General features: G+C 35.3%; 1 protein-coding gene across 1 annotated transcript; it reads left to right on the top strand.

Annotated features, from left to right (window-relative positions):
- Nucleotides 1-1,477: 1,477 nt before the first annotated feature.
- Nucleotides 1,478-13,672, top strand: LOC5570387 (pupal cuticle protein Edg-78E). Its single transcript, XM_021841116.1, has 2 exons — nucleotides 1,478-1,649; nucleotides 13,127-13,672. The coding sequence occupies exons 1-2, from the start codon at nucleotides 1,638-1,640 to the stop codon at nucleotides 13,475-13,477; spliced, it is 363 nt and encodes a 120-aa protein (XP_021696808.1). The 5' UTR covers nucleotides 1,478-1,637; the 3' UTR covers nucleotides 13,478-13,672.
- Nucleotides 13,673-15,789: the final 2,117 nt, after the last annotated feature.

A 15,789-nucleotide genomic window follows, 5' to 3' on the forward strand; every position in this document is an offset into this window, starting at 1 on the left:
AATTTAAAAAAGATGGTTCCCATAGGGAAACCTCCATGAGTCGATAGGATTATAAAAAGTGCATATAGAGCCTTATCAGAACTATTCCTGGAGTAAACGCATGTTACCAGAACCTCATATTGATCTATGGTTGTTGTTGGATGAGGGGGACTTTAGACCGAAGGTTATTCGTCCCTTGATCTATGGTACTATAGCTAAGGTGTTCAGTACAACAAACCATGAATTTTACGCCGTCGCACGCTATGAGTGAGTAGGATTACAAAAGTGTTCCTCTGAGGCTGTGTAGGAACTGTTTCCAGGGTATCCGGATGTGGCCAGAACCTCAGTTGGTCCATGGCATTATAGCTTTGAAATTCAGGAGAAAAAAATCCTGAATCTTGAGTTGCAAACGAGTTTCAGAAAATGTCCTCTTGAGATACATTCAGGGATCAGCCGGGTACCCGAAATCCGAAATCATTTTTCTTGCCAACGATAAAAAATATGTACACACTTAAAAAAATCGCAGTATCCTGTGAAATAAATCACCGAATTTGAACTGTAAACAATAAAAATACAGATTTTCCTGTGAAATCTACTATTTCACCGACAAAATCTGTGAAATCAACTATTTTACCGGAGAAAATTGGTGAAATCTACTATTTTACCGGAAAAAATCCGTGAAACAAACAATTTTACTGTAACCCTGTGAAATACTAACGAACAGTTCGGTAAAAGCATTATTTTCACCGAACTTCTGTGCAATCGTGTGACAGCCGCTCTGGCAGGCATGAGCTTCCTTTTGTTTCAGTTTGGCACACCACTAACAAGCAGTGAAAGCTGGCTTAGTGGTAGCAAGCCTGCTTCCTGATCGATAGGTCGGGAGTTCGATTCCCGGTCGACCCATTTTCTTGTTTTTCTTTATGATTTTGTTCGACGATTTTACAGATTGTTCGGTGATTTTTCACCGAACCTTCAGCTCTTGAGATTACGGTGAAATTTTACCGTAATTTTAATCCGAATTCATGTCACTACTTTATATAACATCCCTATTTTTGATGTTTTGCGATAAAACTATACAAATTCATCATTTCTCCATCACAAACAAGGTGATATCCTTGAGGTGTTCGTTTTACTACCTTTTACCCTACCATTATGAAAAGTAGTATACAACTATGCATAAAGCCCTAATAAAATTCAATGTGTGTATCGATATCTTACATTTTCTTTTAGGAAATCTTAAAATTTTTTGAACGAACAACAAAATTATACATTTTTCATTAGGTCTTGTTTTGGGCGGAGGTCCATTCAAACTACGTCTGCTTTTCCCAAGCGACGAGCAGGTTAAAACCAGGTGGACGAAAGCAAAACTCGATCAGGTCCTCGATCTTCACATCACCATCATCGTCCATTCAACCTCCCATTCGTCAGCTCGCAGAGCATTCTCAGTCGCGGCGTGCGTAACGATGTCACCCAAAAGTTCGCCCCAAAAATACTAGAAATCGCACATATAAATGATGCCGTTCTCGAAAACCACAGATCAGTATCATTCCGCGCGTCAAACTAGAACAAAGCCACTTGTTAGGTGTTACTAAAAATCGCTCCAAATTTTGTTTAGTTCGTTACAAAAGGTGAAAAAGGAAACAAAACTGAGCAGCAAAATGATGAAGCTGGTGAGAATCGTCTACATAGTATCACGGGATGTGGTTCAATACTTTCCCAACTGCGGAGGTGCTAATTGTCTAATAAAACGTGCCAATTACTGAAAGTGTGTGAGGGAGTGCTAACTAACAGAAAACAGGGAAACGGTTGCATCGAAGAAGGATTAATTTGTTAGCGGCTCAATGGATGAATGAATTGGGAAGAGAGTCACTACTCTGGAATTGTGTCTGTTGTTTGGAGGGATGTAGCAGAGGTCCAAGGAATTGTGAAAGCTTTAAACTTATAGTGAAGCGTGACAAACTGAGACGTGATTCTTCCCCGAAAAGTGGTTGATCTCATATCTGAATTGTGTTCATTTTAATAATTTTGCTTTCTAAGTATCGTATGTTTTTGTGGTTTAATATTGTTAAAATTTTGATTATAACTATCTTTTGCAGATTTTTTCGTTTGAGAAAGTTAGTATAATTAAATTGTAGAATACAAAGCGTAATTGGCTATGCGAGTGGTATCTGGGTCTGTCGAGGCTCCCCAGAGAAACATTCAAGAAGAAATTATCTGATTCATAATTCGTGTCACGTAGCCTCATGCTTGGAGATTGAAGCTTCGCGTGTCAAACCGATAAATTTAAGCATTCTTCATAATCTTAGCACTTTAAGATGACAGATAAGAACCGGATCTCTGGTTTTTATTGTCATTTCATCAACGTAGGGGGAGATCCCCTAGTACCGGACAGCACCCAATACCGGACAAAGTCGAAAAATTGGGAAATCATGGTCCAATTAAGATGGTGTATTAGTAGAAAAGAAAGCTATTATGGAGACTAATATTTGCGTAGAATAACACATCCTTGAAATATGCATGCCTTTTTAAAAAAGGAGAAATGTTTGAAAATCTTGAAAAAATTGACGTTTCGCCTTGATTCTGAGCCTATTTAGTAGTTATTTTGAATATGATAAAATACTTTGGATCACACGAGCATGATCGAACAAAATCCTAATTTGATAGTATGAATGTGTTTTGTACCATAATTGAAATAAACGTGGACAAATTACAATTTTGGTTAAGCGTCTCCTGTCCCCCAGTTTCGGACAGCTTGATTTTTTATATGATATCTTTGTAATTATTGCACCAGTGTCTCAAAATACTTTCATTTTTCATGGATTCCGTCGATCATGGTATCAAACATACAACAAAGAACAACATCGTAAAATGTGCTATTTTTCATCATATATGAAAGAGGTTTTTGAAGGGCATCTTGCAAAATAAGGAAAACTCAAATTGTTCTTGCAAATGTTTTAAATGCATTGAATTGGTAATTATATACTATTCCTATAGTAAAAACATTCAATAATTTTCAAATTTACAGAATTCGAGGCATTCCCAGATTGTGTCCGGTCTTGGGTGCCACCTTTCAAGATTGATCAATTTGGTACTAAAATACATCATCAAAATGCAATGTCGAATTTGATATTTATATTTTCAAATTTATTTTTGTACACTATGAAAATGATAATATTTATCATAAATGAGTAAGAGGAACACATAAAACCAATATTTTTCGAATAATGAATTTAACGGCTTAAGTGTCCGGTACTGGGGGATCTACCCCTATAATGGATATGTTTCTTCAAAAGGTTTGTGTTTTTGTGAACGTTTTTTTATTGAAATATGTACAAATGAAATCTATCTATCTTATATTTTGATTAAGATTTAAACATCTTACTTGCAACTAAATGTCGTTATTTTGAAAAAAGATTCATTTTCGAATCTACTCCAGTTATTTTCGGGTCTTTTCAAACAAGGGTCATATACTTAACAACTCTTTGAAATAACAAAGCAAAATAATCCAATAAGGGCTTGACTCTTGAGGATCTTCTGAGCTCACCCTAGTCAAAGTCGAAACTTAACTTCGTTTTTTTTTTCATGGAATAAGCTTTTGTTATGCATACCATAAAAATTCAAAAAGGTTTCGTTTTGAAATTCTATGGCCACTTCTATATGAACTCGTCACATAAACAGAATCCTAGGATTACATTCTAACGGAAGAGATTCGGAAACAATTGATCGTATTCTGCTAGACAATTTGTAGCATGTTTTGATTTTATTTTTAAATTTTCTTAGGTAGGCATTTAAAAAAAATTAAATTAATAATTCCGGGACATTTTTAGGAATTTTATTTTTGAAGAATTTCATGTAAAAACATGCAAATAGATCTGCACAGAGCTTCTCTGAAAAATAACTACGAAATGTTTATGAAAATCTTGTGGAATATAAGGAGGAATCCTTAGAGTAGTACCCGGAAGAATAATTTAAGGTTTCAGCATAAAGTCATGAATAATTAAATGTTGCAAATTTATCAAGCAAACTTTGAAGAATTTTCAAAGGATTTCCTGAAATAAAATTTGTTGAAGGAATCTGAATGGAATCTTTAGAGAGAACCTCATAGGCATTGGAAAAACTGTCAGTGAACTCTCTAAAGCAGTGGTTCTCAACCTTTTTGAAACTGTGAGCCCCTTCAAAGTTTATTTTTTGAACTTCAAAGTTTTACAAACTTTCCGCGGACCTCTAAAATTGATGATCTTTAAACAAAAGTTTATGAAAGCTGTTCAAACATTATTCATCGACAGATATCCTTGACAGACACTCCCGATAATTTTCTCTGTAATCCACCACAGATAATGAAAGAATTTTTCCAAGATCGTTCGGAGTCCACTAAAAATCTTACGCTTATCAGAAGTCTATCAAACATCTTTCCAAAAATCCGATAGAAAACTTTCAAAGGATCTTATAAAATTCAACAATAGATAAGTTAGTTGAGAATATTTCAATAGATATTACCTCCAAAAATTTTTCAAAAATATGTCCAGTTCAGAGTATTTCAACTGAAATTTTATACGAGAAACGTCATTTTTTTTTAACTAGATTTGAAAGATTTCTTTGAATTTACCAAAAGTTCGTACTTTTCTCGTGAATAGTTTTTTTTATTATGTTAGGATTCAACACCTGCAAAAGCTTCATTAAATATTTTAAAAAACTTTTCTATTGGGCTTTTAAGGAACCAAACAAAAGCTGTTAAAATATTACCGATAACTGTTTTGAAAATATCTTCAGATATCTGTTAAACAAAAAAATTAGGATCATGAATGTGTGAATATCTATTGCAAATCTCATTGAAAACCCTGCTGATTGATTCAAGAAGTTTTCACCAATGGTTTTAGGGATGTTCTCAAAAACTTTTCGAGAATCTCAAAAATGGTCAAGGATTAGCCTTGAAAAATGACAGAAATCGCTAGGAAAGATGTTAATTTTGTTTTCTGGCTTGCACTAAAAGTTAGGCTTGTAATCTCACATGGACAGTATTGCATTATAATTATATTACCAATAGTTGTGTAGAAAAAGTTGTTTTTCTAATATTGAAAATAAAAATCCACTATTCATAGGTTGCAAAACAAGCGAGGAAAAAAATTCCTCTTATTTTTTACCAATACAAAAATAACACTTATTAAAAACGGCTTCGCGGATCCCCTGGGAAGTCTTCTCGGCCCACTAGGGGTCCGCAGACCACCGGTTGAGAAACCCTGCTCTAAAGAATAAGTGGCAAGAATCCCAACTTGGTGATCTTGAAGTCAATTTTGGTAAGAACTCTAGGTTATTCCAGAAAATCCCAAACAATTTATTTATGAATAACTGGATTATATTTTGAACCACGATTGGAATTTATACGTTAGGATTTTCTGGGAGGAATGTTTTAAAGATTTTGAAAAGCATCCTCTGATAGAATTTTTCAATTGTTTTTGTCAACCCTCTCTTTCCCATATGGTAGTTCCAGAGCTCCATTGATTTTCGACGAACCTGCGACAAACCGAATCACATGAATACTATGTAATAGTTTTTAGAAAATTATTTCTTGGTCAGATGTATCCAATAGTAAACTAACTACTGCAATAGAAAACCTTACTTTTGAAAAACAACTAAATTTGTTCACCTGATTTTAAAATTGTTAGCCTATTTGCACTTTTTATAAGAACTTTTTTTTATTGAGTAATAGTGGATCGAAGTCGTGGGAAAGAAAGGGTGACGAAGTTTGATAGAGATTCCTCAAGAAATGAATATTTTTTGCAGTGACAATTGAAATTTACCAATATAAATAATGTGCAAAATCACAAAAAATAAAATCACTACTTATCAATGAACACTACCCAATTAGTAAAAATGATGATTATTGCGATCGAAATTAATTCCGTTAAGCGTTCCAGCCCCCAAGACCCCTTAAAAAAAATCCCTAGCTTCGTTAATGAAAGTAGTGCTTAGGATTTTATTAGAATAAAACTCAGAATTTTGCCATAATCCCACCTAGTATTATTCGAAATCCAGCAAATAATGTTTTAAGTAGAAATGAGGAAATTCTGCGAGTCAGAATAAAGTAAGAATTAGCTTGTTCAGGGGTATCCAGTTTTTTACATATTCTGAATCTACGAAAAAAATTGAAAAAGAATTCAAAGTTTCACAATTTTACGTGGTTTGGAACTATTTCAAAAACACGTTTGAAATAAGTAAGGAAATCACTTTTGTATCACCCTTTGGCAAATTTTACGAGCTGTAATTATGCCAATTGAAATGTCGATGGATTGAAATCTGTTTTAAGTCGTTTATAATTTCAACATTAAAGATATTGAAGTGCAATAAAATCGTGTAATACTAAGAAAAATGTGCTCTTTCGATCGAGCTACAAAAACTGCAAATTTTACTTCACTAAACAATCCAATTCTGTCTAGAATTTTAAAAGACAAGAATTTTACAAAAGAAATCATTTAAAATCTTGCCTAAATTTGCTTTGAAATTACTACCTACATTTTTTTTTTCTGAATTTCATTCTAACGTTCGACTGGATTTTATAAAAACTGATTATTGAAATCTATACTGCAGAAAAAGTACAAGGAAATCATGTTGCACATTCTGAGACAATCTTGTACATGGTACCCTTGAAAAATCGTATCCATAAATCATGGGGAATCCTGTCTAAGATTTCACGAAAAGCCTGTGCATTTTTGTATACCCCTACCAAGAATTCTGCGCATATTACTCCCAGGAGGTAAAACTCATTTCCAGAAATCTGGGAGAATATTACTCTGCGATTCAGTAAATTCATATGTGAAAGTTTAGACCTTTGGCCATTGTTGATAGACAACTCTTATGTCTCAATCAACAAGCACTCCCACGAGAGAAAACTCATTAGAGATCTGCTTAGAAAAACTCACGCAAAATCATGCGGTGAACCAAGCCGACAAAAATGATTCAGTCATAAAGTTGTCATCTTTTATTTGCTGTCAATTTCACACATGTTTTAGGTATGGTAAAAAAAAAAGTGTTTTCTGTAGGTAAATCGATTATTTTGACTTATGAATAACTTTTTAAAAAAGCTTATGAGTTTTTGCATGCAATTTACTTGAAAAATTCTGTTCTAAAACTGTTGATTTTAAAGAAAATTTTCCATCGGGAATTTCTTCTAAACCATTTGGACTACAAGAAAAAAATATACACAGAAAAAATATTTATTTTTTTATCATGAAAAATTGAACAATGAAGCTGTTGTTTAAATAACCCCAATTTTTCAAATTTTAAAACTTTCACCATAGAATTTTTGGAGGAAACAAAATTTTACGATAAAGAAATTGTTGATGAAAAAGTTTTTCTAAAAACAACAACTTTTCAATATAATGGTTGTTTATAAAAATAAATACGATTCGATTATTAGATAAGAATCTTGAAATTATTATGAAGCATAAAGATCATCATTATCACCTATGTAGAAATGGCCGTACTCGAGATACTTCAAGCATTATTGTTGTATAATTGTTGCAGCAATTCATTAATTAAATAATAATTAAATAGGCCATTTTCAATTGTTATTCGGAATTCACCATCAAGAAAAATAGGGTTTCTGGAGCAAAGGTCATGTCTCCTTACTGACTTATTTTTTCTAAGAGAGAATCGTGCATAATTATTGAAAATAGGCTTTATTTATTATTTATGAATTATATCATTAACACCCAAATTATTTCGCAATAGCAGTATCGCAATATGGTAAGAGAATGCGAAAAACGTCATATCTACGGTCACATTTTTGTATGGTACACAGTGGGTCGTATGCGCGCAAAATATTGAAAAAATAAAGTCTTATTTTTTTTTCGCAAATGTTCGAAGGTGATAGGGAGTAATAAAAAGTTACAAGATATTGTGACATACATAATGTAACGGTAATAATATGTTACCATGGATAAAAATAACGAAACAAAGTTTGTTTCAAAATTATGAAAACCTCACATTTACATATACATGCACACACATAGCTAAGTATTCGCATTTTCCTGTTTTATTTTACTGTAGGCTCGTTAGTATCAAATAGTTCCGGGGTACATACCACAAATATGGTAATATTTTGCCATCATGGAAACCACTGAGGGCTAAGACGAATTGTGAAAGCTGTCTCCATATAATTTTCACGGGACTCTTGAAGGTTTCATACAGAATTCCAATAAGAACCCATGGGATTTCCACAGGATTCTCAAAAAATATACACGGGATTCCAACAAAATTTCTATTGTAATTTATCCAAGATGCTCATAAGGACTTCCATAATTTGTTAAAATTCCCGCTATATTTCTACACAATTCCAACAGAATTCCTGATCATTGTTAAATGATTCCCAAAGTATTTCCGTAGGACTCTCTCAGGAATAATAATTGCCGAGCACCTGGATTTTTTTTCATAATTTCACCCATAATTTGTCCATATTTACCCCGTTTAATGAGTTAATTAATTTAATAATTGTTAGCCGCATAACTCTCTAAGGATTCCCTCCAAGAATTCCATTATACCCATAAGACTACCGATGTTTTTTTTTTCAAACAACTATCTCACTATTTCAACAGCATTTCAAAAATAATATTGGCACAGTCTACATAACTCTCGGCTGATTCCCACAGTATTGGCATTGATAGCCCAGAATTATCAAAATAAAAAACCTAACACGAATACCAGCATTCACATTGAAATACCAGAATAGGGTCCTAAAATTTTCAATGAAATCTTGCTTTAATTTAACAAAACGAAAGAGCATGTTCTTGCAAACACTTTAGCAATTTTTTCTGTTCAAATAACGGTTATATCATATTTGGAATTTAATTTCAAAAATAGGTTCAAATTTGAACATTGACACTTCAGATCATGTTTGACGTTCACTGAGTCGGCAAAAACGCCACAGGGGCTCATCTTTTTAACACTGGGGTTGTTCCTATTTGACATTCCGAAAGGGACACGGAAAACAAAATACACCCAAAATTTGAGTTTAAACCAAGGCGTGTGACAAAATCTCAAAAATCAGAAAAAAAATGTTTTTTAACGTAAACCAACGAAAAGCATTCAAAAATTGAGTATACATGTGTTTCTGGCCTAAACTTAACCGTTTGGTACTAAAATTAGGACAGGGCTTTAGGACCCTATTCACACAACCCAATGGTCCGAATCGATAATTTAGCAGGAAACAAGTGTTTCCTCTGTTCTCGTCGATTTTAGACGTTCGTTATTTTCAGATAAGTTATTCATAATTCAGTTTTGCATCTTCTAAGAGACAATTTTAATAGGATGGTCATTATTTTGGTGCAAAATTTGACTCAAACTTTTTTGTTTGATAAAATTTGTGGCTGCGCTCTTCTGCAAACTTTTAGAATATTAACAACTACCGAAGAGCTAAACATTACATATAATTTGCAATTGGATTAAATGGACAAATTGATGTGAAGACTTGCGAAAAAGTTACACGTCTTCTCAGTGAGAATCGAGCTTACGACTCCTTGATCTCTAGTTAGGGCGCGTTACCCCTACGCCATGAGAGGACTCATCGACGCAGATGTTAACCTGAATTCGACTTCAGCTCAATAATCACGTGGTCCTTTTTCGCAAAGTGTACCTCTTTTGGAAGAATTAGATGCCCATCCAAACACAACGCTATTTATTTATATCCAATGCTTAGCCCGAGAGCGCATTATTCTTCTTCTTATTTCTGGCGTTACGTCCCCACTGAGACAGAGCCTGCTTCTCAGCTTAGTGTTCTTATGAGCACTTCCACAGTTATTAACTGAGAGCTTACTATGCCCATGACCATTTTTGCATGCGTATATCGTGTGGCAGGTACGAAGATACTCTATGCCCTGGGAAGTCGAGAAAATTTCCAACCCGAAAAGATCCTCGACTGGTGAGATTCGAACCCACGACCCTCAGCTTGGTCTTGCTGAACAGCTGCGCGTTTACCGCTACGGCTATCTGGGCCCCTAGAGCGCATTATATTTTAGGTAATGAAATAGCACACAACACTAGCCAGCAACTGTACTGGTTGAGGTTTCTATTGCGTGAGCTTCCAATGGGTCGCGACGTTCTCAAACGACCGGTTACGGAACATGAGTCCGTTGCGAAAACCACGATTCATAATTAAAAACAAGTATTTATCGAGACCGGGGTCCGCGTAGTCTGTAGGGATTTGAATTCTAAACTTGTAACCAACTCAGTTATTGGGTCACCAAGTGGCTCGGTAGCTTAGTTGGTAAAGCGCTCGTCTAGCATACAAGAGTCCTGGGTTCAAATCCCAGCTGAGCACGTGGGTTTTTTTTTCATAATTTCACCCATTATTTGTCCATCTTTACCACGCGTAATAAGTTAATTAATTTAAAAAAGTTAGGCCAAAATAACTGATTTTTCAGGGCTACCCTACGTTAAAACTTTCATAATTAATTTACTTAGCTCAAATGAGTGTTTTAAACAAAGTTGTTCAAAATAACATTTTCTAAAAATTTACAGAACAGCGCAACCACAAATTTCATCAAAGTCAAAATGTAAACTTAAAGAAGCACCACCCTATTCAACTTTTGAAGATGCAAAATTCAATTACAAATAACTTCTCTGAAGACAACGAACGTCTATAATCGACGAAAACAGAGAAAACACTTTTTTCCTGCTAAATTGTCGATTCGGACCATTGTGAACTGGAATCCTAGAGTCCATATTGGAATACTAGGATCCATACTAGAATTTTAGTATTCACACTGGAGTCCCAGTATCTACACTAGAATCGCAGTATCCACACTGAAAATCCAAGATCCACAATGGAAACACAGGTTTTCACTCTGAAATCCCAATTTCCATACTAGAAACTCAGGATCCACACTAAAATACTAAAATCATTACTGGAATCCCAGGATCCACATTCAAATAATAGGATCCATACTGGAATCACAGCAGCTACTCTGGAAACCCAAGATGTACACTGTAGTTTCGAGATCCACTATGGACTCCCAGGAACTACACTGGAATTTTAGTATCCACACTGCAATTTAAAGACCCAAATTGAATACCCAACATCCATGCTGGAATCCTAGGATTCACGCTGGAATCCCGAGATCCACACTGGAATACCATGATCTACGTTATTTTCTTGAAATTCTCACTGGAATACCAGGATCCATCTTAAAATACCAGGATCCACACTGTAGTTTCAGGATCCACAATGGATTCCCAGGAACTACACTGGAACCCCAGAATCCAAACTGCAAACCCAGTATTCATATTGGATTCCTACAATCCATCCATCACTGAAATTCTAAAATGCACACTGGAATAACGGTATTCACAACGGAATCTCTGGATCTGCTCTGAAAGTCTTCACTGAAATAGTTACAAGATTCCTCGGTTCCACACTGAAGTTTCAGTATTCACACTGAAATCCGGGGATCAATACTGATCCACACTAGAATACTAGAATTCACACTGAAACACCCAGATCTACATTGGAATACCACGACCCATACTGCAATCCTAGGGCCAATGCTGAAATCAGAGCATTCACCCTGGAATTCCACGATCAACGCCACAATCTTAAGATCCACAGTGATGTACCAGGATCCACGATGGAACCCCAGGATCCTCACTGTTTTCCCAGCATCCACACTGGAATTTCAGAGTCCACAATGGATTCCCAGCATCCAAAATAAAATCCTAGGATCCACACTTGAATATCAGAATCCACTCTGGAATCTACACAAGAATCACAAAATATATACTGAAATACCAGAATCCATACTCTAAGACCAGGATCCCAAATGGAACCCCAAAATTCACATTGGAATACCAGCATTCACACCGGAAAACTAGGATCTCTCCCAAAATCCACTGAAATTCTGCGTTTCACATTACAATCCCAGGATCCACATCAATCCACGCTACAATCCCTGAATCCACAGAGAACTTCCAGGATTCACACTCGAAATCCAGGCTCCACACTAGAATCCCAGGAATTTTCAGAATGTATACTGAAATAACAAGATCAACACTTTAATCCCAAGATTTACATTGCTTTCAAAGAATCCACACTGAAATCCCATGATCAACACTTTGACCCTAAGTTTTTACTGTTACCAAAGGGATTCACAATAAATAAACAAAATCCCGGTTGGAATATAAGGATCCACACTTCAATCTTCAAATTCACAGTGGAACTGGGAACCCAAGATCCTTACTGGAATCACAGAATCCACACTGAAATCTCAAAGAAAATCTCAATAGGATCTCTTAGAATGACAAGGAATTCCTATGAATTTTCAATTATTTAAAAGGAGTTTCGAGATTTTTTTTAGAAGATCACAAGCTTAGTTGAAATCGGCGAGGATAAGAAAAAGTATAAGGGGAGCGGAAACTCATATGTTTGTACCCAATGCCACTTATTCCACTATAGGAATACATGTACTTAAAATAGCACTATTTCTATTTTTTGTTCCTATAGTAGCACTAGGTTCACGGTGTATGCAAAATATGAACTAAAATCGTATTTTTAAAAAACCTTTTATATTTTCCCTTTGAATAATGGATCAAAAGCTTATTCGATTTATGTGAAAAGTTTTCAATTCTTCAATTATTTTGTTTAATAAAAAATATATAAATAAATTAAAGGAACAATATGTCTACTATAAGTGAAAGAGAGCCCAAATTTAAAGCGAAAGAAAATTGAACTGTGAATCAATGGTATTTCGGTATATAGCTCCTGACCTTCTTGTCAAAAAATATTTTTCAACGATGTATAGCAACACGGCTGTAGAAAGTCACCAGTGTGACTTCAGTAAATATACTGAAGGGGCGTCGACCATACTTTATGTTTTTATAATTTTACTTTGATGATCTTTGAACTTTATACACTATATGACAAATTTTCTGATATATATGTTAGATTATCTTTTCTGGACATAGATTAAGTTTGGTTTTTTGTCTCGCATAGAGTATCTTTGTGCTTGTCACAAAATAAACGAATGGCAAAATAGTCAATTGGCATAGACATCTCTCAGATAATAATAGTGGAAGTGATAATACAAACATTATACTGATAAGCAGGCTATATCCAATTTAGTTTTTTTTTATTCAACTCTCGCACTTCCTCCCACGACAGATCGTCTCCATTGCCACGCTGGTCACTCTGGTGGCCGCTGCCCCTGCCCTCGATGACGCTAACGCTCAAATCCTCACCCAGGAAAACGTCCTGGAAGCGGACGGCAAATACGGCTGGAAGTTCTCCACCAGCAACGGCATCCAACAGGAGGAAAGCGGCCAAGGAGGTGTGGCAGTGCAGGGGTCCGCTTCCTGGGTCGGTGACGACGGCGTTCCAATTGTGCTGACCTACACGGCCGATGAAAACGGATACCACCCGCAGGGAGTGCATCTGCCTACGCCACCACCAATCCCGGACTACATTCTGCGAGCTCTGCGGTACATCGAAGCTCGTAATGCGCAAAATGTGTAAAACATTTATTGGGGAATCATGAACGAAATCCGGCAAAGATGATTTCAGCTCTATGGAATTCCAAGGTCGGCACACAAACTCATTCACACATACACACACACACTCTGTCCACAGTTGTCATCTCTAATGTAAATCAGCGATAATTTTTATTTAAGCACTAGCTCATAAAACAATAAAACTATAAAAATCTTTCAATATTGATGTTTGATTAAGTTTTTGCCGAAAATGACCTTTGTTATGATAATGAGAACAATGGTAGCCTTAAGGGGCTCAAGAATAGGATTAGAATAGTTTTGTGTCCTTTTAGAAATACCGCACAAATTAGAATTCCAGACAGTTTCAAATTCCGAGTACTCTACTTGTTCGCAAGGCTTCAATCTAGTGATTTACATTAACAAATCATGCTAATGTTTAAGAAAAGCGAGTAAAATCTGATTTCCATGCATAGAGTAAAGTGGGGCAAAAGTTCGAGTGGGGCAAGAGTTTTTTTTTTGAGATTTCTAGCTCTGTTCAAAACAAAACTTATAAATATCATGGTGGCTCGAATTTTATTCAAGTAAGAGACTTTCACTCCAAATATCATAAAAAATTGATTGAAATTTGCAGAAGTTATGGCTATTTGTTGTTTTTTGTCGTGAATATTGTAATTTTTGGTCAAACTTTCGTTGCATGGAACCAAATGAAGATAATATCTTTTTCAATATTTTAGGTAAGGGCGTTTCTAGGCCTATAATAAGGATGCTTTGAGGTGTATTAGTTTTTGCATAAATGCTTGGAAACAATTTTTGGCCCACAGTGGGGCAAAAGTTCGAATCAGCGAGGCAAAAGTTCGACCCATGTATAAACTCACATAATACACATATTATCTTCAAATTAAGCAAAATTTGCCTGATCGTGCGAACAATGTCACCAAAATTTCCCCTTAGTTTTGCGAAAAACTGCTATTTTTTGAATATATTACAATTATATTTGTTTTGTGCAAGTTTTTGATGAAAATTAAGTGTGTATTTTTCGGCAATCTTAAGTTTACGGCTGGTTCAAGGTATGCCTGTCATAAAAATATCGATATTTTGTGTTTTAGCCAACGAACTTTTGCCTCACACTAGATTTGAACTCTTGCCCCACCGGTGGGGCAAAAGTTCGTTTAAGACAATCCATTTTGAAACTGATATAACAAAAAATGGACAAATATTTTGACATTAGTGTATCCAGCAAAATTATAACTAATATGTTGAAGGTTCATTGTATGGTATTTATTTTGTTTCAACTGCTATTGTTTGTCTGGAAATGTTGATTTTACTATTAAGCTCGAACTTTTGCCCCACCTTTCTCTATTGTTTCCTTTTTTGCAACACCTACGCTATGCCTAGGGTTGCCATATAGGACGGAGTATATTTTTTGAACTCTGTGCAATAGATCTTAACAGTACACTAACCAATGACTGGCCAATGACCATGGTCCATACAATAAAAAAAAATTGTATGGAAAAATTTAAAAGTTTTGTATGGAAAAATGACCACGCGGGGGAGGTTTTGGTTTCAAAATTCAGGATAAAACGACCACGTGGTTAATGGACAGCCCTTTATCCTGAATTTAAATTCCAGTGTGGAAATATCTGGGCACAAATTTCTATTTTATTTTAAATTCATGTTACAGACACTTAAGGCCTCAGCAATATAACTCATCAAAGCACTGTTTCTCAACCTTTGCGACCACTGAAAAACGGCTCGCTGCAAGGTGCTCGTTTGAGCGAGCTTCTCACATGGTTGGGGGTCCTGTTGAGAAACGTAGCTATAAAATGATTAATCCTGTATGTTGTCTCAGCGATATCGAACATTGAAAACACTTAAATTTTAAATGTTGGGTAGAGATTTTGCTGACAAGTTTGGCCTTTTCATGATTTTTATACCAGGTGCTACCTCTTGCCTTATATTTCTGACACTTTGATTCAAACTGACAACAATGGCTTTGATGAGTGAATTTGACGGATAGCGCCAAACATTTTTGTTGCATAGGATTCATCGAATGTAGCGCGGTAGTTGCACCATGGCCACATTCATTTCTCGAACGTGTGCACAGAAAAAAATTACAATTATGATTGAACACTGAGAAAATAAGTAATCGAATAATTGAAGCTTATGCATTAAAGAATATTTTCTATTCTTCTTTCATATATGCTGGGATTCTTTTGGATTGAATTCCTTTAGAATTCTTCAAGATATTCCACAGCTCTCTGGAATTGTTCTGAAAATCCTTTTGGGATTCTTCGGAATATCTCACTGAGATTCTTCCAGGAATTTCTCATAAAATCA

This window comes from Aedes aegypti, chromosome 2 (genome assembly GCF_002204515.2).
Source record: "Aedes aegypti strain LVP_AGWG chromosome 2, AaegL5.0 Primary Assembly, whole genome shotgun sequence".
In the NCBI taxonomy this organism is placed as follows: domain Eukaryota; kingdom Metazoa; phylum Arthropoda; class Insecta; order Diptera; family Culicidae; genus Aedes; species Aedes aegypti.